This window comes from Cydia pomonella, chromosome 1 (genome assembly GCF_033807575.1).
Source record: "Cydia pomonella isolate Wapato2018A chromosome 1, ilCydPomo1, whole genome shotgun sequence".
NCBI classification, from domain to species: Eukaryota; Metazoa; Arthropoda; class Insecta; order Lepidoptera; family Tortricidae; genus Cydia; species Cydia pomonella.
The window spans coordinates 1022820-1049100 of record NC_084703.1 but is presented as its reverse complement, the minus strand read 5'-3'; the positions used below and the strand labels follow the sequence as shown (position 1 = coordinate 1049100).

The 26281-nt window shown below is 37.2% G+C and overlaps 2 protein-coding genes across 8 annotated transcripts in view; both read right to left on the bottom strand.

Annotated features, from left to right (window-relative positions):
- Positions 1–204: 204 nt before the first annotated feature.
- On the bottom strand, positions 205–1350 carry LOC133534712 (uncharacterized). The gene has a single exon (XM_061873989.1). The coding sequence runs from the start codon at positions 954–956 to the stop codon at positions 459–461; it is 498 nt and encodes a 165-aa protein (XP_061729973.1). The 5' UTR covers positions 957–1350; the 3' UTR covers positions 205–458.
- Positions 1351–12155: 10805 nt separating this feature from the next.
- LOC133526163 (tyrosine-protein phosphatase non-receptor type 61F-like) overlaps positions 12156–26281 on the bottom strand; it is a 35990-nt gene continuing 21864 nt past the window's right edge. For 6 of the 7 annotated variants that reach the window (XM_061862696.1, XM_061862679.1, XM_061862688.1 and 3 more), the window contains one exon: positions 20428–24992. In XM_061862696.1, coding sequence (XP_061718680.1) covers positions 24794–24992 — 199 coding nt within the window. In that variant the 3' untranslated portion in view covers positions 20428–24793. Of the gene's footprint in view, positions 15185–20427; positions 24993–26281 lie in introns of those variants that run through there. The other variant, XM_061862706.1, reaches the window with a different exon arrangement.

Below are 26281 nucleotides of genomic sequence, written 5' to 3'. Positions count from 1 at the left end.
TTATTTAGGTTAAACATATGAATATGATGAAAAAATGAAACTTCTAACTTAACGTAAAAAACTCTATTTATACTGCAAAAAACGTATATTTCGACACTCTGGAGGGAATCAGTTTTTTTTAATATAATAGAATTTATATGCCGTTGACCTAGAACTCTGAAATTTGGCAAGCAATATCGTCATTATGGCGTTATTCATAAACGCGTTACTGGCCTGAATTAACTATGAATCGTTTGTCTTAATCTGTCATTTTGACTTATGTATTTGTAAGAAAGGGATAAAACATAATTTGACTAAATCAGGCCCGTAAAGTTTTATGAATAAGAAGGACACACTACAAGTACCTACAGGGAATGATCTGAAAACTATAAATGTGTAAAAAATAAATAATGATATAAATAAAAAAAGTTAAATTTACGGAACCCGTGGGCGAGTCCCACTCGCACATCACCGGTTTTTTACTCAGAGTCTGAAGGCGAATCACTCCAAGTATTATGGTTGAGCGCTCGCGCCTTCATGAACAGATATTTAGACTGCATATTCTTCAAGTCTCCCTCTCTTTCCAGTGGCTTCATCTCTCTCTTACGCGGGACCAACTTTGGCACGCCCCATACGTCTATAACAGAACGTATTTCCTGGTTAGACTCCGCATGTAGAATGAGCAGTACTGCTGACGCGTCAATGCCACCCCGTTTCAAACTGGCCGAGGCTCCGCACGTTTTCTGAGCCACATTATCGACGTGAATATATTTTATTGTGTGTCTCGGGAACGTGTTTTCGTACACGTAGAATTGTCCCTCTGCGACTGAGACTGGGTTGTTTTCTATGGTCGCCGCGTCGAGATGTTGCAGGTGTCCGTTCCATTCTCCGAGCTCGAAAGGCGCCTTCGCTTTTCCACAGTTCCTAGCCGTGGTAGTAACAGCTTGTAGCATAAGAAAATACACGACTAACGCCATTGGGATACATCAGTGGACTGCACCTGGTTCTTAACAATGAATCGATAAGAATGCTTTTTTACTTTACGTTATTTTCTATTGTTGGCTCCTTACGTTTGCAGTCCTCGGTTCAGTTACACAAGTTATGATGGTGTATCGACTTGTACAGTCTCCCGCGATAATGTGCGTGGTCAACTGTATGACGTCCAGTTTTTATTTTATTAAAAAAACGTTGGTTTCAAATTGGTTGGTTTGAATAGCTTCTAGGCGGAAAAAAATACGAAATCTATACTTTTCACGAAAAACATTATGAAATGTTCCTTAGAGTTACGAAAATACCATACGTTTTCGTAACTTATAAGGAAGTTTTATTCCATGTATCCAGCAAAACTGACAAAAGAAAATATTTGCCCATGACCCTATATAACCTAATGTTATAAATGTTATAATAGAGCAAGATCCCAGAGCCGCCAGACCTTACTTATTTTCTTATGAATCAAATTTATGGGATAATATAGTGTTAATATATACTTTTAATGTCTGCATACTTGCTATATATTTTTTTATTCCGACAAGGTAAGCATTTGACCACAATCTCACCTGATGGAAAGTGCCGATGCAGTCTAGGATGGAACATGCTTACCTAAAAAATGTCTATTCACTCTCGATTTAAAAAGGTCCAAGTTATAGTGGACTGGGAATAGATTTGCAGGAAGTGAATTCCACTCCTTAGCCGTTCGCATGATAAAGCTGGATGCGTAGCGTTTAGTGCGAATCAGTGGTAAAGTAACGACGTAAGGGTGAAACGCAAGTCCGCGTCTAGTCCCACGGTGGCAGAACGGAGATGGGGGGATAAGATTATGTAATCCCATCGCACCCTCCCCGAAATGTATCCTGTAGAATACCGATAAACAGGCTACCTTTCTACGGTGTTCTAGGCTCTGCAGTCTAGCCTCTACCAATCTCGCATCCCCAATAAGCTTCCTAGCGCGTTTGTCTATAGAATCTAGGGTGGCCCGACGGCCATTTGTCCGGTACAAGGTACTAAAGTTAGGTAAAAATATTACTAACTATTCTTAATATTTTAGAAAATATTGTTAAAAAATTATAATCAATATTGCCACTACCATTTCCGCCGGCGGAAACTGTTAGACGTTTTAAAGCTGTCAAAAAATATTGTAACTTTACACCTTACATTCTCACTCTTGATTTTTATATCTGATACTCAGGGAATTATTACAAACCATTTAGTAAGTAACCAGACTAATAGCAGGGCCCATCCCCCAGACCCACATGAAGTTTCACACAAATAAACCTATAAACTTTTACCAACCTTTAACTGAAACTTGCACTTGCACGATGTAATGGGAATGTCAAAATAACGCTATTTAAAGCGTTTTGCCAGACCTTTTACACGTGCAGTCTGTGGACAAATTATACTAAAAGGGCCCTCAATGCCCTGCGCGTCCAGTACAACAATGGGTTCAGGATGTTGTTGGGACTGCCTCGCTTTTGCAGCGCGTCAGGTATGTTCGCGGAGGCGCGCACTGATTGCTTTGGTGCAATAATACGCAAAAGGACTGCCTCCCTGATGCGTCGCGTGCGGGACAGTTCCAACAGCCTCTTGCGCCTAGTGTTAGAATCGCCTGCTTGCGCCTTCTGGAAACACTGGGAGGGAGTGCATATGGGATCCAGAGGCTTAGTGTATAAGTTATTATGAGCTAGTATAGTAGTTAACTAACATAGGATTAAGGGAATGTATACTAACACTATGGACATGGTCCTAAATAAAAATAAATTGAATTGAATTGAATTGAATTAACACCTTGTACCGGACAAATGGCCGTCGGGCCAATATAGCAAGTATGCAGACATTAAAAGTACGTACTAACACTATATTATCCCATACATTTTATTCATGACAAAATAAGTAAGGTATGGCGGCTCTGGGATCTTGGACTATAATCCGACGAGTACTTTTAGCGCTTCGTCGTCCAAGGTGCTTAGCCAACATGCCAATCGTTAACGCTCCGTACGCTATACGCATAGCGTAGTCATCTCGTACAGTCAGCGATAAAAGCTAATATCAAAAATGAAATTTTAGACAAAAAAAAATTACAATCAATTCTCTTTGATTAAACGGTACATCTGCTATGAGGGGGACCGTATCAGTTTAAGACGATAAGTCGATAAAGGACGGCCGCTTTTCCATACATATGTATACCCCATTTTCCTCCCTCTATATTGACATTATATAAAATATTTTAAACAATTAATTGTACCTATACATTAACCACAGGTGTGTCACTTCGTTTAACTTTATTCTATTTTTTTTTATAATTATCGTTAGGACTTAGCGAAACAAAATCCCATGCAAATGTTTAAATTGTCATTAGGGGTCTGTTTGACAATGTCCAAGTATAGTATTGGATAGCTAATTAACAAATAAATTAACTGCCAGATAAACTTCCTGCAAAACTTATCACTTTACCTACCAGTTTTTGAAGATTGTGAAACGCCAACGATCACTTTATTCGTCAGATAAGTAGCTGACAGATAAGTGGCAAGTAGCTTATTCAGGACTTTACTTGGACATTGTGAAACAGGCCCTAATTCTTTTAATAAATGAATAATTTAAAAAAAACATGTATTTTTAGCTAATGTAGGTATAGCTGTATTAATATACATAAAATTGCGTAAACATATTTTCTATAACGTTCATATCTAGAGAAATATGGGACCTACGTTTTTATGGAGAGGCAAGATTTGGAAACCGGTTAAATTTTCAAACCGTTAACATGTACTTGGTGCAAAACCTTTTAATTTCGGTTTCGTTCGTAAAACAGTTATTTTTAAACCGGTTTTTAGGAGAACATCGTCATAAAGTTCTTGTCAGATGAACCGGTTTAGAACAATAAAAACCGGTTTCTACCTGTCGGTGTTTTTTTACGAGGCACACTATCAGGCCGACCGGCCGTCTCGTCGCTTGTCGAATAAACCGGTTTAGGTTACAATAAAGTTCTTAAAATGATCGCATTTTTATGAAAGTTAGAAGTAAAACCGAAATAAATCAGTATTTACCGCTACCTTTACGGAGTGGCAATCACCTCACGTCGTCTCCTTTTCTCTCAATCTAACATGGACGCGGTCGCAGGCAAAGGTTAGTCAAAATAAAACCACCAGTGAAAACATTATGGTATATTACGTATCACTAAAATGTATTACATTAAATATAAGTTACGGCTACAGATGCTACTCATAGTGAATCCATCAGACTTTAATATTATTAATAGGTATGTTATATCCTAGAGCCCAAAATTCAGGAAAACTTGCCTTATATGTAGAAACCTTTACCTGGCCACAGACTCGACCAGTGGCATTGGAAGTAGGCAGAGCCGTAGTGTGGCCGCGCTATTCCGCATGACGCTCGTGATGCCCACCGCTCCTTTTGTCGGTTTTTAGGCGGTCAACAGACCGGCAATATGAAATGGAGCGTCGTGATTAATCACGCGAGTAGAGCAGTGTGTGGCCGGAGAGTTTCCGTTGCTAGAAATTCTAATAGAAAGAAATGACGGCGAGCAGAAGTGTCACATATAAAAATTCTACGCGCCCTATTTCCTTATACGCCTTTTAACCGGTTTTTTGGCAACGGGTTCGTGTGACTAAGTTTCCCTGATATAATTTTGGGCTCTTTGACTTTTCATATTTCTGCTAGCCGTACGGTCAGGGACATTAATTGTTAACCCACCTACGGTTCAAGCTGATTCGTTCAATACTAACGCTGACATCTCCAATGTAAAGTGGCTCAACTATTAAAGACCGTGACTGTACAGTCAAACACATACATTGTAAGGAAACATGTACAGTATAATTGTTTTCAGCGCTTGACCGTACTTACACATTCGCATACAAAAGTTTTATATCAAATATATAGTTATACTATTATTATTGTGATGTTAACAATATGTATAATAAGGGTATGTATGATTTCCACCGAGAGATTGTTTAAAAACTTAAGTACTGTAAGGTGACCCACGTAAGGCCCTTATTTAATTTAGACCCAAAAATAAAACTATTAGCTTTAAGAAAAAATCAACAATATTTATTATCCTCCAGCGACCCATCATACTAGGAAAATTGGCAATCGAATTTGAATGAACGGTATAGGGAGCGTGCATGAACTGTAGGCAGCACAGGAGCCGTCAGATTTTTGGCGCGAGGCGTAAATGTGATGTTTATTGTTCCGATGTAGCCCACAAGATGGCAGAACCTACTATGCTCAAGAAAACACGTGACGTGTAAATGTACATGTTCATGGTTCCGATTCAGGCCACAAGATGGCAGACCCTCCAACGCGCACGGTCCCTATTAGAAAATAGAGTTGAATTTGTTTTGTTTAAAAATCGAACGAAACAAAACAAAAGCAATTCTGTTTAATTTGTTTCACAATGTACAATTGAGTCGCTTAGCTTCAAACTCAGGTAAATCCATCTGTCAGATAATGCGATTTTGGTATTATGAAAAGGTAGATATTTGCTGAGAGGGTCGAATGGATTTATCTGAGTTTCAAGTTAAGCGACACAATTATAGATTGGATAAATAATTAACTACCAGATAAGATTACCTTAAGTTGTAAAGGTTACGAGTTAAACTTATTTGATTTGAAGATTGTGAAACGCAAACTATGACTTTATTCGTCAGATAAGTGGCAAGTAGCTTATTCTGAACTTGGACATTGTGGAATAGGCCCATAATTAAACGTAAATAAAGACGTCATTGGAGGTAATAGGGTTATTTCCAACTTTTTAAAACGCTTGTATTACGTTCTACATTAACTAAAAGTTGCCCTAAAATTCAACTTTTATACTAAAAACGGCTTTAAATATGTTAAATTAACTAAATATATTTTGACAGATACTTTCGCGCCCAAACCGCTCTTTGAAAATTGTGTGATGTCACAGTTTACGGTTTGACACATAACTATATACACACGTAGCAGATACGAACTGTCAACTGACATTTGTTATTTGTTGTTTATCGCCTAACTGTCAACAGTGTCAATCGGAGAGTTGTGACGTCATCAGAATCTTCAATGACGTTTCGAGTTTGGTCACGTGACGTGTGCCAAAAGATATTTTAAATTCAATATTTACAAAAATATGGTTATTACAGGTCCCCTAAAAGTAGTTTAACATGTTCTTATAATCCAAAAGAATTTATTGGGATACAATTCTGCCCTAAAATTTGTAGATGGAAACAACCCTATTGTATAGTATAACATTGAACCCCAAAAAAAGTTTAGTGAAGACAACTTGAAATAGTATGATAGGTTTTCACCCTTTGATTATAACTAAGGTGGAAATCATACAGAGTTAGGACTAAATGGGGGCAGTACCCTGCTATTTTACCCTACCAAAAACAACCGTATAGGGGCCCACTGATTACCAGTTCGCCGGACGATATCGGCCTGTCAGTTATTCGCAACTGACAATCGCGAATAACTGACAGGCCGATATCGTCCGGCGAACAGTGGGTTCCTTTAGGCGTCCGCTGGCTGGCGCGGGTGCACAACGCGGGTCCATTGTAGGTAAAATCCGTCGAACGCGTCCGCGCCAGTTAGCAACGCTCACACCCGCTTGCAAACGCACCAGCTGGCGGACGCCCTAAGTGACATTCGTAAACTCATCTTTTAAGAAATTGTTACTATCAAATTTTACATTATTCCGTCAACGTCTAAAGTGTGTTCGTAAAGCGTGACGTTGTTCGGTAGTTGCATATAGTAAAGTGATTACCGGGCGTTGACTAAATAATGGTTAAGACGAATGGGGACGACCGCCCCGAAACCGTGTTTTCCATACAAACGTAGTCCGTAGACGTAATTACAACATAGCTAGAGTCAGACCAAGATAAGTTGGATGCGATTTGAATATCCCAGCCTGTGCAATTTAAAATAATACTTCCACTGTCTACGCTGCTAAAATCGTTGCCAACTTATCTTGGTAACATAGCAAAAAAAACTTTTTGGAAGTTAATACAGATTAATAATGTAAAAATACACAGATCTGGTATCGAGAAGTGGTCGTCCCCTTTCCCCTTAAACGACCACCAAGGTGAGATCACCGGCTAAAGATACTGTTCGATAGAAAAGGTTTTCCATTTCAAGCCCATTGGTGTGAGAAAACACTTAGCGCCACTTGCATCCCACTAACCTGGGGTTAACCGGTTAAACCGTTAACCCAGTATCAAATTGTACAGAAAATAGAGTCGGATTGTCAAAGAAAACTTTGTGGCACAGTAAATTTACTGCCATCTTCGACACATGATTAAAACTTTTAAAACGCCATTTGACTTTGATCCTTATCCATTCGCTGATGCATAATTAATTTGTTATATATTAAAAAGTGGCGCCTACTTGTTCGTACAGTCGCCCTCAGATATATCGGAGCGGCCACGGTGTTCACAAATATCTGAACAAAACCTCTGTTATCAAGACATTAGAGTGCACGTTCAGATATATTTGATCACCAAAAATATCAAAAATTGGCGCCATCTAATAGATCAAAGGCCAAAGGTATGGCGGCATCGTTTCGAGCGATGGCGCCATAACCTTTAGCCGATGCCCGGTAAGATGGCGCCACTTTTTGATATTTAACAAACTTAACACATTTCAGTGAAAGAATAAGGATCAAAGTCAAATGGCGTTCTAAAAGTTTTAATCATGTGCCTATAGATGGCAGTAAATTTCCTGTGGCTACAAAATATCTTTGACAATCCACCTCTATTTCAAATGCTCTTTGCTCCAGGTTTAACCGGTTAACCCCGCTTCAGTGGGATGCTGCAAGTGGGCCTTAGAGTATTAACAGTACAGTAATACAGTAGAACCTCGATAGCACGACTCTTCCAAGGGAAACGTGACCACAGAAACGTTTCAAAAGTTGGAAATTTCAGGAAAACACAGAAAACAAAAGTAACATTAATTTTGATAATGGAAAGTGTCGATCCATTATAAAACTTCGCAACTTTCCCAAGTGGAAATTATTCAACGGCACTTCAGTACATAGAAATCAGGATGTGATATACATTGTTGGCGTTTTCGGCCTTCACTTTCTATTTTTTGTCGAGAAAATTGATTGTTTAGCTTTAACAATTTGCGGTTCAAGTAAATTTGGTTGTAAACAGGGGAGTATCTTAATATTTGGCGCCCCATACGAGTATAATAAGCAGAAATGCATTTATTCGGCGTCTTCTGGAAACGTGGGGCCTGCGCCACCCTTCGCAGCCTGCCGCCTCGGGCCATGGCCCCCTTGGCCCTAGTGTAGTTATGCTAAGAGCTGTCCAATGTAAAGTAAACTGCAAAAGAATCAATTTCCACGACCACTGTAGTTTTCAATTTCTTTCTTGTCATGAACAATCGTTTAACTCCAAAGCCAATATTCGAATGAGGTTTTCAATCCAGTAGAACGTTATTTAATATTTATTCTTAGCTTGACGGTTGGGTATTTTGTAGTGATACAATTTATACATATAATTAAACAATAAATGTCCTATAATTATTAGGAACACCTTCGGGGAATAATTAAAAAATACTTATAATTACTTTCATGAAGTAAAAGATACAGTCAATGAATTTTATTTCATGACCTGCATTGTCACACAAAAATGGCAGAAAAATCAAATTCGTTGACTGTACACAGAAAATAGGCCAGAGCACAGGCTGCGTGTGCATATACCGTGCATGTGCGCGTGTGCTGTGCACGCATACGTCACGGTAGCAGTGTGCCGTCTTTTATAAGGATGTGTATATTACAACGTGCATGTACTCGTCTACACAAACGCATCCGGTGTGCACAGACCTTAAACATGAACTTTTATTAATATTATTATTGTCCTAAGTTAATGTAATAGGTTTAATATTTAACTTAACTAGGTTAAATACGCAAGAAGTAAACAAAATGAACCGTATGAAAATGTGCCCTAATGAGGATTAAACGCGCGAAGCTCCACATAGATGGCGCTAAGATCGTTTCTTATTGACAGCTATGAGATCTAATATCAGGTTTCCAATTTAGTAACGATTATAATTATAAATAATGGTCAGGATGAATTAAGTGATTTATCGAGGAAGGTGTACGGGTAACCATGATAAAGCTGGGGCCTAGGCTCGGAAACCGGTTAAAATTCCAAACCTTTAAATTACGGTTTTCCTTGAAAAATCGTTATTTTTAGACCGGTTTTTAAGAGAACAGCTCTTGTCAAATTAACCTGTTTAGAACTAAAAAACCGGTTTCTTCCTATATCGGTGTCTATGTTTAAGTGGCACACGACCAAGCCGGCCGGCCGGTTTTTTTTAGGGTTACAATAAAGTTCTTAAAACCCTCGCGTTCTTATAAAAGTTCGAATGAACCGGTATTTTAGAAACCGGTTCCGAGCCTTGCGAGTAAGCCCGGGCCTAGGGCAGCTAGGGCTCAACGAGGGGGGGACGTGTTTAGGGTCGGCAACGCGCATGTAACTCCTCTGGAGTTGCAGGCGTACATAGGCTACGGAGACTGCTTACCATCAGGCGGTCCGTATGCTTGTTTGCCCCCGACGTCGTATATATATATATAAAAAAGCTAGATATTATAGGCGGGAATCTATACAGAAAGCTGTACAACATTTTTATACTACGTCGTTGGTAAACAAGAATATGGCCTGTCTGATGGTAAGCAGTCTCCGTAGCCTATGGACGCCTGCAACTCCAGAGGAGTTACATGTGACCGCATACTCTAACACTCCGCACCCTCGTTGAGCTCTGGCAACCTTACCGGCAGGAACACAACACTATGAGTAGGGTCTAGTGTTTTTTGTCTACGGTTTAAATAAAATTATCCAAATAGTGGTGACCGCGAGTCCTCTTATATGCAGTTACATATTTGATAGAAACGTGAACGAGGGAGGGATACTAATGATAATAAAATCTTAACGCTACGCGAATATCTCTATATTGGTGTTGCAAAATATTGTCAATATTTCTCAGACACGTATATTTATAGCTTTGATTGGATTCGTGATTGACACGAGTCTATGTGAACCATAGAAGTTGGGAAAGTTCCTGAAAGTTCGGAAAGTTCTAGGAAATTTCACAGGAAACAAGATAAACTTTCATTGAAATCAAATCCATTTCCAGATTTGAGTCCCATATAAACAACGCAATAAACGTACTGATTACTGAAATATGCAAAGTTTCCGAAAATTTCCCACGTGGAAATTTTGTAATCTTTCCACGACACATCAGTAATGTGAATTATAACTAGGTTATTTTTATGCGGTTATAAACGAATATTATACTCTTATTGCGTGGTAAATGTGTGGTTAAGGTACAGTCGCCATCAGATATATCGGAGCGGCCGAGGTACTCAATAATATCTGAACATGCACTCGAACGGCTTGAGAATAGAGACGTGTTCAGATATTTGTGAGCACCTCTGCCGCTCCGATATATCTGAAGGCGACTGTACAATTATTACTAGATAAATTTGGGTTTAGCTCAACATGATAAACGCCCTTGGTGTTAAATACAAGTAGATGATAGTAATATTTATTGTATAGAAACACATCGCAACTTACTTGCAGAATCGCTATTTTCATTCTTGAAAAAAAATATTTCAGAATGTCATGGTGATGCACTAGAATACTTTTTTTTACTGAAATGACCCACTTTTCACTACCTATAGACTGGGCTGAGTCATGTAGTGACGCTGATTCACGACCCCAAGGTACCACCATCATTTAACAGCGGTAGGTGGAAGAGGGGCTATAACCCCGACCTTATTTTCGCTAATTAGTATCTCAAAACAATGCGTAAAATCAGTATGCGAGGTTATACCCAGAACTCAACACCGACCAATAGTCTGTAAGGCATATGCAGCAGTCCGACGACGCACAGTCCCTTTCAAGCGGAGATATAACAAAAGCGGACTGGGAAAGCTACGCCGAGGAACTAGACCACCTCGTAGCTGAACCCAAACCCACCTCAGACAATTACGCTGAGTTTGTTGAACTGGTGAAGCCTAGCATCGAGACGACACATACCACGCGGCTGGACTCAATACATCCCGGGAATGTCTGACGACCTTCAGAACCAAGCTGATGCGTATTATACTTCTTACGCTGCTGCTTCCGAAGAAACCATCTACTTGGGTAATAAACTCATGGAAGAGATCTCCGAGGCCCAGGGGAAAAAATGGCATTCTAATGTGGATATGACTCATAATAGCAAAAAGGCATGGACTTTCATTAATCAGCTCAGCGGAGATAATAAAACGCACACATATTACTTAAATATAACCGCTGATCAGATAGCCCATCAACTACTCCTAAATGGCAGAACAACAAATACGGAAGCCTATTAACCCAACAGGCAGGTTTCAGACTAGGTAAATCCTGTACATCGCAAGTGCTCAACTTGACACAGAACATCGAGGACGGATTTGAGAAGGTTATGGTGACGGGCGCGGTCTTTATTGACCTCACAGCGGCATACGACACCATTAACCACAGAAGACTGGCAACTAAACTGTACCAAACAACCAAGGACTACAGACTTACGCAAATTATCTCAGAGCTACTATCTAACCGAAGATTCTTTGTATCCTTCCAAGGGCATAGGAGCAGATGGAGATGCCTTAAAAATGGCCTTCCCCAGGGTAGTGTACTTGCACCAGTACTATTCAATGTTTATACAAACGACCAACCCATTAAGAAGAACCTACTTCATTTCCTCTTTGCTGACGACCTGGCCCTGACATCGCAGGAAAAATCTTTCGAAGAGGTAGGGAATGGCCTGGCGGAAGGCCTGGAGCCGGTTTCAGAGTACTATCAGGAGAGTCAACTCAGATCAAACCCAGCTAAAACACAGGTATGCGCTTTCCACCAGACAACTAGACCTTATATGGGAGGGTTGTCGGCTGGATCATACCTTTGCCCCCAAATACCTGGGCATAACGCTGGACAGATCCCTGACCGCAGTGGTGGCAAGAAATAATATCATTCGTTGGATCACTGGAACCACATGGGGTGCAACCCCACATACTCGTGCACTCCGCACTACCGCACTTGCGCTTAGTTTTTCGGCTGCAGAAATGGGGAATCAACTCGGGACAAAGTGATGTACTATGCGAATGTGGCAACCTACTAACTACACAACATATGATGGAGTGTTCCCTGTGTCCAACTACGTGCACTGTAGAAGACCTCATAATAGGTATCCCCCGGGGGTTAGAGGTGGCAAGATATTGGCAAAATATTATTAAGTCATTATATCCCTTCACACGATAAGAAGACTACCTATAGATCTAGTCGTATTAAACATTATTATAAACTAAAATGTGTGTTAACTAAAGAAAAAATGACCAAGCGGTGGCTTCCTTGATCGGGTCACCACTTTCCCGAAACTCACTTCACTTTCACTTCTGGGGTTTTCTACTCGTTTTATTGAAGATCTTACAACGTGCTCTTTGCTTAATTCAATTTTTGGATAGTTTTTTTTTTTCGATCTGGACCACAATGGCCTATGGAGACTGACAAGCAACGCTAAGCGGTCTTCGAAGTTTGCTATAGTCAAAGGGTTACGTCAGGCGAAGTCGTGGGACTTCGCGAAACTTGTCGAGCGGAAGTCAGTGCAACGTGGCACAATTTCGCCCGACGTCACTGGCCACGTGGCGCGGGACATTTGTACGATTACATTAATAGTAGTGATATGTATTTATTATTATTTATTTAAACTATATTGCACAATACATTGCACAATAAATGACGGACTTAATGCCTGAAGGCATTAAGCATCCATTATTCTGATAACTCAATTCATTTTTATCTGTAAATCACCTCGAAATAATCGGCGACTATTATTTTTATTTATTAGATGTTTCCACGTTTTAATAATACAGGAAAATATTCAACTTAAAGTATACATAAACATAAATGTGAAAAAATATTGCCTATTGTGATGGTCGCTTTTTGATGTCAAAATGCTAACTTAAGTATATCTTTTGTTATCATTGATAACTTATCAATATCATTCGATCGTACTTGTTCGTACAGTCGCCCTCAGATACGCCTTGACAATAGAGGCGTGTTAAGATATTTCTAAGTGCCTTGGCCGCTCCGATATATCTGATGGCAACTGTAGATAATTAATGTAGTAAATTCGAGATATATTTGAATGAATTATTGGATTTCATTGTCAAATTTCATTCAACTCACATTTCAACTATATTTCATATTCGGACAGAAGTTATTGTGGCAAAAACGAGTGCTTGAGCAAATGAAACATCGACAAATAATAACATCGATAAGTCAGTCATAGATTAATAATTAAAATATGTAAATTCTACTTGCTGTAATCTATCGGGAAATTTCAAGAATGCAATTCAAATACAAATCCGACCATAGCTTCTTTAATATATTAAGTATTTAAAAATAAAAACGTAAACTCTAGAACACGGTGTCAAATAATAAGAAAACTACCAATGGGTGTATCAAAGAAGATATCGGACGTGCTGTGTATTTCGCGGTAGCTATCTTTTTATACAATGTTAAAAATATCTATAACGCTAAGGTAACACTTTATTTTGCCACAAAAACTTCTATTCACATAATATTGACCCAGATTTGATGTTATTTTTGTCAATAAACGCAGTTGATGACGTCACGCCAATATACGAGACATGCAACCATGCAACGCAAGTAATATCAAGATGAGATCAATCTTCTAGCGCCTCTGGCACTTGCTATGAATGCATATTGGTCCAGTCGCCATCAGATATATCGGAGCGGCCGAAGTGTTCACAAATATCTGAACACGCCTTTATTGCCAAGGCGTTAGAGTGCGGGTTCAGATATTTTTGAGCACCTCGACCGCTCCGATATATCTGATAGCGACTGTATACACAGATATATCCATAATACCATGTCTAAGTGTCCATTTGATCAACCAAGAACTTGTACATTATATTCAAATATTAGTCCATTTTGGATTTTGGTTAAACGGGACGAGTGACAGAGTGACGAACATACATCTAGACTTTCATAATTAGTATTAGTGATTTCCAATTTGTTTAATTGTACAAAAAACTTATTGTACTGTCACGTCTGAAAAATATATGATAGATACGGGCGATAAAGTGCCAAAAATATGTACACACCTTAATATATGGGCAATAAGGTCGTGTATACATATTTTTGGGCCTTTGTTCGTATCGATATTTTCAGACGTGACTGTAGAACTTACTTTATTTGGTTTTTTACTCAAAATCATTAGCTGAACTATAATAGTCGATAAAAAATAATCTCAAATTATTATTTCCGGAACGTCACTATTTATATTCTATATCTTTAGGTATTTAAATAAAAGTAAACAAAATAATTCGTACATTTTCGGGTAGTAATTACATTTATTGGTTAACCAACCAAATACAAAAACGCCTGGATCTGTGACTGAACGTCCTAACTTTAACCTACATTATTTGATCATGTAATGTTTTCATCTACCCTCAACTGGTTTAAGGAGCCATTTGAGGCTATATTTTGTTAACTATTATTTAAATAATTAAAAATACAGAGTATAGTAGACGTCTATTGAATGAGTGTGACGGACCGAATATCAATTTTTCATACAAAAATATGGGACAATTTTAGGAGAAAATGCTAACGGGGCATCCCATTCTGGTAGAACCAGAAATTTCCTTTAAAATTTATTTGTAGTTTAACATGTATGTAAAGAACATTTACTTACTATTCTGAGGAATTGCAGGGTTTATTTTTCTGTGACAAATATTCTAAAATATACCCAGAAAAATAATCATCGCTAAAAATGCGAAAAAAGTTGTAATACACGAAATAAAATATGTTTGTGACCGAAGAGCTGGCGGCTTCCTCGCACAACGTATTGCGATACAACGAGGAAATGCCGCCAGCATCCTTGGTACAATGCCTCAAGGGCCTATTTTAGATATAAGCTAGTTATTGTAATCATCTGTATATATCCATTATGTATATTGTTATTGTCAATAAATAGAATATGTAATATGTCAAAAAAAATATGTTTGTAAGGGACAGCCCGCGAAATGCTTTTGATTATAAATAGTTCAACCCAAAAAGCAAGTTCTGACACAAAAAATTTTTTGCACAAAAAATGTGGACAACAAATTTAATTTACCTAATCTGCCTGTGTGTGCCGGTCCTTTTTAAGAGATTCCTCCGATTTAAACCTGAAATAACAAATCGATTGTCAAGATCCCGCGTTTATATTAACAGCCCGGTAACGATTTTAGAGCAAAAATGTAAAATTGATACATTTAGTCGTTGAAATTGTACACTTTTTGTTACGTTATATCTAAATAACAAGTATTGGTTTCTATTAGCACGTCTTCTCATCTTGCCTTTTAATAATGAGGTCGCAGCGTGCGTCCCCGGTAATATGTGACGAGAAGGGACAGTTTTTAAAAATTCATCAAAAAAATTATGGTTGTAAATTATACAAAATGATGTATAAGAACAGTTTCAACAAATGTTGTAGATTGTTTAAGTATCAAAATTTCGTTGAAATTAAGTCGATTTTCAGAGAAATTGTCACTTGTTTTGAAGTAATTACTGGAGAAAATTTATTTAGTCTAACTTTCATTTACTCTATTTCAAATTTATAATAACAAAAATGTAGATGAAGAAGTAAGCAGTCCAATTTACGAAATTTACAAATAAGATCGACAAATTCAGTGCTTTACGCGCGTTTACCTAAAATTAAATGTGTATATTAAAAAAAAATTAAAATTAAAGATAACTAGACGTGCTAATAGAAACTAGTACTTGTTATTTCAAATAGTTAACAAAAGGTGTACAATTTCATCGACTAAATCTATCCATTTCACATTTTTGAGACTAAAATCGATAACGGCCTCTTAACATTATAAACTAATTTAGTTGATTTTAGTATAGTTTTGAAAAGACTTAGTTTATGTTAATATTTAGTTAATTTCAATATAGACAGTTATTTTCTTATGGGCGAAGTATATAAACATAAATTGACAAAAATGAGGAGGGGGAAACTGCCCCCATTATTGAAAGAGAATTAATTTAATGTTTTGGGGCCATCGCTTATTTTATTTGTTAATAAAAGGTTAGTCTTAATAATAGCAAAGTTTCATTGATTATGTATACTTAAGTGCTCCTAATGTGGCGGCTCAACCAGAGGGCCCACCGCGAACATCGAACTTCGCACATTGCGGGCATCATTCTCTTTTACTCCAATCAGGCACCCACACAGATCGAGGCAATTTCCTCGCGCAGAAAACGGTCAGTGTAGACGAGCCTCGTCCGAGGCGGCGCGCGATTTTTCCTCGCCTGAGCGCGCCGCCTCGGCCTCGCGAGGCAATTTCCTCGCCTCGTGAGGAAATTGCCTCGTACATATGCTCGCTCTGTGTGGACCTGCCTATTAAGGCATAATAAGATGTCTGCAATTTGCAAACTATGGTGTTCGCGGTAGGCTCTCAGATGTCGCAGTACATTTCCGCACATTATGAGCTAACTTTGGTTGTCAAAAGTTGACGTTTAATAATTCAGTAACCACAAAACATATCGCGCGATACAGCGCCATCTGTTTTGCATGTCAAACTAGGAGGCACGTTTTTTTCCTTGCCTGGACCTCTGTGTTACAAATACACCGTTCTTGAGGGGGCATTTAGCGGGCACGTCAGTTAGTAACGTTTAAAAATAAAACAATAAAGCGAGATGTCAAAATGACAGCTAGTAAAAATACAGGATAAAAAACAACAAAGAAAACGTTAGTTTAAATTAGCTTAATAAGGAGTATTACTGCAATGTTCTGCCGCCAGAGTGCAGCACTAGCACCTTCCGTAAACCATAGAGTAACTTATACTTACTGTGCCTTAAACTGCTTTTAATAAGTTTTCACAGATAATAAAATATGACATTGATGCATCAAGGCGGTTTGTTTACAAAGGGCCTACCAGGAAACGCGAAAGTCGTAATTTAGTTATCTGCCCCTTCATCGCTTGAATATGCAAGAGTGATAGAGGTTAGATAACGTAATTTAGATTTTCTTGTTTCGCAGTAGACCCGCAGATTGTGATAGTGGCGCCCCCTACAGAGTTTCGCGTAATACTCACTCATAAGACTTGCCATGCCCTTACGAATACAGAGCTCATGTTTGAAACTTTTTATTTCAAGAACTTATGTACAACATGAAAGCACATAAACTAATTGAATACTGTTTCTTTATATTCTAGAGATTTTTACACATTTCGTAGGCTTTTCAAGATTAATTTAATTTGGACGCTAGATTATTACGACGATAACAGCTAAAAATACTAAGTAAGTTATAAATACTGAGTAAAAGTATGAGTATTTGTAAGTTCAGTTTTTTTTTGTAAACCTTTTTAACTGACGTGCCTGCAACATGCCGCCTTGGGTGCGATGTATAAATAACTCCGACAAATCTTCAAAAAAGAAAAGAACTTGTAATGCCCAATGGTTGACTGTATTACCTTAAAGGTTCGCAGTATATTTTAGAATGTTCGATACAGTAATTAATAATAATTACAATAATGCCTAAAACATTTTACAGGTAATATTTTTAGTTTAACACGATTTAGACGTCAGTGCCGCGAAATTCGATAATTGTTTACGGTAGATGTCGCTGAGAGCCTTAAGGCTTCAAGTCCGTCAGGTCCGTCTACGTTCATCGACTAGGACAGAACAAAGTGAGGGATTGTCTTTATAAGTTAACCTCATATTTTCATAGAAACTTTTATCATTCATGATGACATTGCCACACTTTATCGTTGCAAACGCCAAGAAGTTAGCTTGGTCCGACTTTAGTCGATTTTAAGTCCCACTGGGAAAAGTTATCAAAATTTTATTTTCAATAAAATTTTGATAACTACATTAAATACAAGCAATTTAAATACTGGATTTATATATTCGTCGGTTCAAATACTGCTGATTCTTTAGAATGTATTTTATTTAAAATTACACTATAGTCTGTCAAGCAATGTATGTTGGTAGCAATGTACAGCAAAGTGAAGTAGGGCAACACTTAAAAAGCAGTATTGTACTAAGAAAAGCAGCAATGTACTTCGAACCAAAACATGAATATATCATAACCTCAAAATTTATAAATATTGACGATCAACGAGCGTAATAGTATATTGTAGGCAATTTGACTTTGTACAGTTATTTAATATATCGGTATTTAATTGTGGAAGCTGTCATTCCTATCCACAATCCACAGATAAAACACAGAAGACACGCGATTTTGGAATTATTCGAAAACAGTGTTGCTAACCCGCGATTGTTCAAATTTGCCGCCTTTTGCTACTGACAATTTGCTTGGCCAAGTATAGTAACTAGTTAATGATAATAATGATATTGATGGTGTGTGGGTAAAATCACGTCTAAAAATACCCATACGGACTAAGTGCCAAAAATATGTATACACGACCCTATTACCCATATATTCAGGCAGTGTATACATATTTTTGCCAATTTTTCCGTATCGATATTTCTATACGTGACTGTACCATCCCCATCCCATATGACCGCACACTATGGAGAAGGAGCATTACATGGTCGCGATCGAGTCATGGACTGAGGAAGGACAGTGGTTCAAGATGTGTCTACAACAGTAAATTCTTGAAGACCTGGACTTGTTTAAAAAAAACAATGTTGTACATCACACTTGCTTCGGAAGGCGTTCGGGGATCTTATTGCATAATGAATTACAATTCTAGTCTCCTATAGAAAAGAGTAAGCTAGACTTACAAGGAAAGGTACCCAACTGTCCGGTTCCGATTTGATTCATATTTATATATGTTATAGAGTAGTCTAAAATAACAGCCACGTATATTTTTTTAGTCTGCCCAAATTCAACCTGTTGGGAGAAATCGTCCTCCAAAATACTAAAAAATTACTAGGAAGCTTATCGCGAGTTCAATAGCTCAGAGACCTAATTCGAAAATATATCGACAATAAAATGGACATAACGGTAAAACATATTTTCGTTGTTTTGTTTCGGTTATGTCAAATTATTTGTTTTCTGTATTATGTCTTTGGGCGGGTCGACACAGAGCGAGCATACGCGCGAGGCAATCTCCTCTCGCACAAAACGGCCAGTGTAGATGTGCCTAGTGACACCATCTAGCCGAGCAAATTGGCTCGGCTGAGGCAAACGTGCTGAGGCAAAAGTTACACGAGCACGCGGCCGCGCGAGGCCGGGCGTTTGCCGCGCGAGGAAATTTCCTCGCGAGGCAAAACTTCTGTGTGCTTCCATATGAATTTAAACAGGAAGGTTAAAGTTGCACGTCTAGTTTCTGGCATTTTATATTTTTACTTTAATTTTTCTGAATAAAACAGAAAAAAAACGAAATTTCGTAAAATTCCCGAAAAAAACATTTAATTTTCTCCGGAATTTTCATCCTTACGTGAAATACCCGTTAAACACATCGAGTGCCGGGGACCCGCTCGGCGGGAGCTGTTCGTAGTCGCTTTCCTCTACAAAGCGGGAAAACGCTAGAATCAGCTACGCGTGTAACGCTACGAAAACGTTGGCAGTGAATACGTTAAGAGAAAAGATTAGTGGCTATTTTCCCATACAAATATTTTCGCAGGGCTCGAAACTTTCAATATATTTTTATTTTATGCTCTTCACGTAGGACTGAATCATGTATTTAAGTAACAACTTCGTGTTATTAGCTTGTCCCATTAATAATGAAATAATAAAGCAAAGAACGTAATAATACTGGTATTTTTTTGTATTAAGAAATAAAATTCGCCGTCAATTCGCACACAAAATCGGCAGAAGTAAACGCAAAAAGGGTCAGACGCATTTCTTTCTCACTCCTTTCCCAAAATTTCGTTTTTGGTTAGGTTTTTGAGGACGAAAATATAGAGGAAAAAAACCTCGATTTTTAACGTCTTTACACAAGCTTTTTTGCCTAAGCTGCAGTTGTCCTTATCGCACTTATTTTAGAAGCCGCCCGTCAACGCGACGGAGATATTCACCTAAAATTCTCAAACCGGTTAAAATAATTTTAGAAGTCTAACATTGTCAATTATTTCTACTCTGAATCTAAAGGTATTTAAATAAAAGTAAACAAAATCTACCCTCAAATGGCTCCTTAAACCAGTTGAGGGTAGATGAAAACATCACATCTTTTTAAAGCTATTATGTTTTAGCATGTAATATTGAGGGATTATGCTATGTTTATGCCATTATTGTTTCCACCTAGTCGCGATTCTAGACAATATTTATTCCACACATCTGCAGTTTATCACATGCGTTATTCTTCACACAAATATATTACTATACATCGTCGCAACTCTTATTAATGTTCGAAATCGGTCACATTTCTGGTAAAAAGGCACTATCTCTTTCTTACTTACTTATAAGTACGTTAGTGAGAATAGATCGAAAGTATAAAAACGTTCAACTCAGTAGAGCTGATCTGCTTTTTACTGATATCCGTGGATAGGTAATATTGTCCGTATTGCCTCCATCTAATACTTCTCACCCAGCAAATGCAAAAAATAAATGGAGTTGTGTAGAACCACATTAATAAGAGTTGCGACTATTGTATAGTAATATATTTGTGTGAAGAATAACGCACGTGATAAACTTCAGCTGCGTGGAATTCATAGTGTAGAATCGCGACTAGGTGGAAACAATAATGGCATAAACATAGCATAATCTATATTGAGGTTATTGAGGTTCCAGTTCGTCACGCAAATATTAATCGTGACGTTTCGGAACTTTCTTTCGAGTATGTATCGATAATTTTGAATGGGGATGATAAAGAATATGAATATTTACATTATAATTAGTGTATGAAAGGAATGTAGTAAAGGGCATATATATGTATATATTATTTGAACATATAAGGAAAAAAGTAAAGAGATGGATGTGTTTTTGACAGACAAAATAAATAAAATAAAACGACGCGATTTCTATATACTGGTCTTTTTGACCCTGACTGTCTGATTTACTCCGTAAAATTGTATAAAAATTAACCATTAAAAATATATTGTCTATCATAAACACCAAATAAATATATAATGAAAATATAAAGTAAAAATGATCCCGGGACAGCCAGCACCAAAAGTGTGAAAGAAAAAAAAACAAATAAATATTTCCAAAATTTATTTTATTTAAATTACCCCTAACTGGCTAACACCATAAAATTGGCTAAAATACAGGGGTCAGTAGTAAAAATAATAAAATTCATTAAAACTATTCTAAAATTCGATTACAAAATAAAATCAATATGGAGTTGGCTCCATAATATTATAAAATTAATAAATACACTTTTGCCGCTGTCTGTACATGGCATTATAAAGCTGCGGCTACACTTTCGCTTTGCATAGTCCGTCTAAGCTAACTCTGCACCGGCTTTGACAGAAAGTGTAGAGTGGCATTATAAACGTCTCTATAAAAATTTTGGTGAAAATTCTTTTCGTTGTCGGTTTCTGACCACACTGTCACGCTTCTATTTTTGTCTTTTATCAAAACAAAAAGACTAGTATTATTTCTTTTTAAATCTAGGTTTTAAGTTTTGTAGTTTAAATTTAACACCCAAATTGTATTAATTAAATATTTAAAATTCTAAAATAAAACGAAGTATATTCTGATACACAAGTTTGCCAGTAAGTCGAATAAAAAAAAAGTAGATGGATGGTAGTGCGAGATGAATGTGGAGGTTCAGTGAGAAGATGGATGTTTGTCCCTCTGTCCTCTGTTTGACATGGCGTCACCAGTGTTATCATCATTATAATCTATGTTTAGTTGATATACATATTCTCCTGGCAACTTTTGGCTAAGCATTGAAAAAACATCCGGAAATTGTAAATAGAAAAAAGTCGAGTCTTTCTATCTGTAGATCATAATTCTCACCCCATACAGAAATCTCCACTTCGTCACATTTTTCGGGGACATAAAGCAAGAGAACGAAAAGAATTTTGACCCATTTATCAGATTTGTGATGATTTAGAAAATGTGAAAAGTCTCCGTAGAGCATCATGTTTCTCGGTAGCTACTTTCAGTAAAGTGTTAGATGCATTTTACAAAATGGCTAGGATGGATTGTCGTGTGTTGTCTGAAGAATGCGTTGTATTAAATGCGTTTCAAGACCAATTTTACACACTTCCGTTATATAGTAAGCTACCTATCAATATTGCACTGAACAACATCAAAGAGCCTATAAAATAAAATAATATAAAATCTAGAGGCGACGGCGCCAAGATGTAGATCAACAGGAAACGCAATAAACGTCATTCCTGTATAATCATAGAAAATTTAAATTTATTATAATACATTAACTTAATTGCAAATGCAGAATTAGCTAGGAGGCTGGAGGAGGCTAGCAAACTCTAAATTAATATAGTCAATATAAAAAAACTACATGTCTGTCATACGGTTTCTTCGGATGTAGCCTGTAACAGGAGCATTAAAATTAAACCGTGCGCTGTACTCTTATTGGTTCGAACCAATAATTGTTCAGCGACTTTTTTTAAAGACTTTTATTTCGATTTTTAGCATAATCTAAAGTTTTTTGTAAGACGTAATGTATATCGAATTTTACTAAGTTTAAAGAGTGATAAGCAACGTCAATTACAAAAAAAAAAAATCTTCATAGTTTTTAAAAGTCGCTGAATAAATGTTGGTCAGTTTGAGTACAGTCGACAGTTGAGTCGCTTAGCTTCAAACTCAGGTAAATCCATCTGTCAGATTATGCGATTTAGGTATTATGAAAAAGTAATAAGGTAGATATTGCTGAGAGAGTCGAATGGATTTATCTGAGTTTCAAGTTAACGGTAACGATTTTACAGCAAAAATGTTAAATTGATATATTTAGTCGTTGAAATTGTACACCTTTTGTTACGTAATATCTAATGAGGTCGAAGGCGTGCGTTCCCGGTAATATATGACGAGAAGGGACAGTTTAAAAAAAAACATTAAAAATGTAGGTGGTATATACAAAATAATGTAGAAGAACAGTTTCAGCAAATGTTGTAGATTGTTTCATTTAGAGAAATTGACAATTGAAGTAATTTCTGGAGAAAATTGATTTTGTCTAACTTTCATTTACACTTCAATAACAAAAATATAGTTTATTAAAGTTGAAGTACAGGATATGTGCAATACAAAATTACCATTTTTAGCAGTCCATAATTTAAAAAATCTACAAATAAGAGCTTTAAAGTCAGTGCTTTACGCGCGTTTACCTGAACGTCCATCATAAAATGAAAAACATTCCTAAATGAGTCTGCTTTAAAAAAAAATGATTTATTAAAAATGAAAGATAACAAGACGTGCCAATAGAAACCTGTACTTGTTATTTCTAATAGTTAACAAAAGGTATACAATTTCATCGACTAAATCTATTAATTTGTCATTTTTGCGACTAAAATCATTAACGGCCACTTAATTTTGTGCTCGTTCTTGCCACACCCGGTATTTGAGGGCGACTGCACACCGGCGTTGGTTACATGACGATTGGTCGAGTTATTGCATTTCGTCAAGTTTTCCAATACGACCCATTCCGCTTTCGTCACCCATTCCGCTTTCGTCACCCATTCCTCATTCGTAACTTTCGTTGGTCTTTTTCATCTTTGGTCATATTTGATGTTTGTATTTTTCTTATTCCAGCTCATTTCGGTTTTCGTCAACATTGTCTTTGGGCCAAAATTAGAAAAATACGAATTTAGAATAATACGAAAGACGAATAACGAATGAGATTTAAAAAGAGATAGACGAACATCGAATATGCCCAAAGAAAATGGTGATGGTAGCCGAAATGAGCTGGAATAAGAAATATACAAACATAAAATATGAGCAAAGATGTCAAAAACTACCAATTAATGGGTGACGAAAGCAGAATGGGACCTACAGTCACTGGGTTTAGCGATTCTCAACAAATAGTCTTTTTTATCATATGGTCCTACGTATAAATGTCGGGCCCAGTATTGGACTTGTTCGGGCTAGCGTTGAAAAAGCCCGGAGAAATGCGGGAAAAATTCCAACTCGTTTTTTTTTTTCAAGTTTCCTTAATCCGATTTTTTTTTAATTTATGTATGAATTTAAACAGGAAGGTTTTCATATACAGGGTGTAATCGTTAAGTGTAGCCAGGCGATAATTCCGAAAATATAACAAATATCAGAAAACTGCAAATTGATATCGAAAGTGCGTTACTCAATGAGTAAAATTACAATAATAACTATTCTTAAATAAACTTAGTAATATTGAAAATATTAAGTTTAAATGCTCCAATAAATTTAGTACGACGACTCATCCCTCAATTAACGTCGGTGTCGTAAAAGATAAAACTGCATGAGATTCATTATTTGCACGAATAAGCTGTAATAAAATGGTAAAATGGATATGGATAAGTGGATAAAATAAAACAATTCATGAATCATTTGATAACAGTGAAATGACTAGACCGTATAAACTAGTCTTTCAACGAACGGCGTACTAAATGTATGGGAGGGTTTGAAGTTAATATTTGGGATGTTTCCGCTTTTACTAAAAAAAAGTTATTAATGTAGTTTTACTCATTGTGTAACGCACTTTCGATATCAGTTTGAAGTTTTCTAATATCAGTTATATTTACGTAATCATCGCCTGGCTACACTTAACGATTACACCCTGTATATGACACTGTGATCACTCAGTGGCATTGTATCCTATTTAATATCTAATACAAAACCGAAAAAAAAAAACGAAATTTGGAAAAATCCCCGAAAAAAAAAAAGCATCAGATTTCCCCCGAAATTTTCAGCCCCAGTTCTGGCCCAGTTTCAGACATGTCTAACGTTTAACGTAGGCATAGACGGCAATGCCGACCAGAATGACGCCACAGGTGATGGTAAGCGGTTTGTACAAGGACCTCTTGAAGTCGTGCCAGCGCTCGGCGTCGCGCACGCGCCGCTTGGTGGCGGACACGCGCTCGGAGAGCTCGCGCGTGCGGCGCCGGCGCAGCTCCGCGGCGGGCTCGCGCGTGACGTTACTGGAATTACGACAACTTATTTGTGCAAAATGACGACCGGTTTGGCATAGTGGGTAGTGAAGCTGATGGTCCCGGGTTCAAATCAGAATCAGAATCAGAATCATTTATTTTGCTAGAACATTACACAGATATTACAATTTGTCATGTCAGTAGATAGGTTACATGAATGCAATCCTGGTAAGGGCATGTATTTGTGTGATGAGCATGGATATTTGTTCCTGAGTCATGGGTGTTTTCTATGTATTTAAGTATTTATAGATATTTATATATTATATATATCGTTGTCTAAGTACCCTCAACACAAGCCTTATTGAGCTTACTGTGGGACTTAGTCAATTTGTGTAATAATGTCGTATAATATTTATTTATTTTTTATAATATTTATTTATATATTTATTATTTTATTTTAAAATGGGGTTGGCCGGTCGAAGTATTTAACAGATGCGCCCATCATAGCTTGCCCTGTCAATCCCTAGAATTGTGTCAAATTCTTGTTTTTTTTTTTTGGAATTTTGTGACCTTGATTCCAGTACTTTAAGCCAAATCTCATAGAACAAAACTAGAGACAGGGGCAAGCTATGATGGCGCCATCTATGCAAACCTTTGACAGTTGCCAACCCCACTCTGGAAAAATTTTGGAAACTTTTACCCGAACGGGACCTTAAATAAAAAATGCTTATTTAAACTTACTTCTACCCACTACACTGCCACTTAACGCAGTTTTAAAACGTCCGGTGAAATTTACCGCCGGCGGAAATGGTCGAGGAAAGCTGATTATCAATTTTTAACAATATTTTCTACAACAAACAGCCATGAGAATATTAAGAAAAGTTAGTAATATTTTTACCAACCTTTAACACCTTGTACAGTCAGCATCAAATACTTTGTAGCAGTCAAAGTGGCCAAATAGTTCGGTACACCATACTAAATATATGGTGTACCGAACTATTTGGCTACTTTGGTTGCTACAAAGTATTTGACGCTGACTGTACCGGACAAACGGCCGTCGGGCCAATATAGCAAGTATGCAGACATTAAAAGTACGTACTAACACTATATTATCCCATACATTTTATTCGTCAGAAAATAAATAAGGTCTGGCGTTTGCATTGCGTGGCATTTTTGATATTTTGGAATGGTTAGGGAATAATTTTGCACGAATTGCTTTAATTATCAGTATAAAAGTACTATCATTTACGTGGTAAAATATAATATTAATTTATTGCGCTATCGTACACTAAAAAATAAAATAAATAATAATAATAAATAAATATTATAGGACATTATTA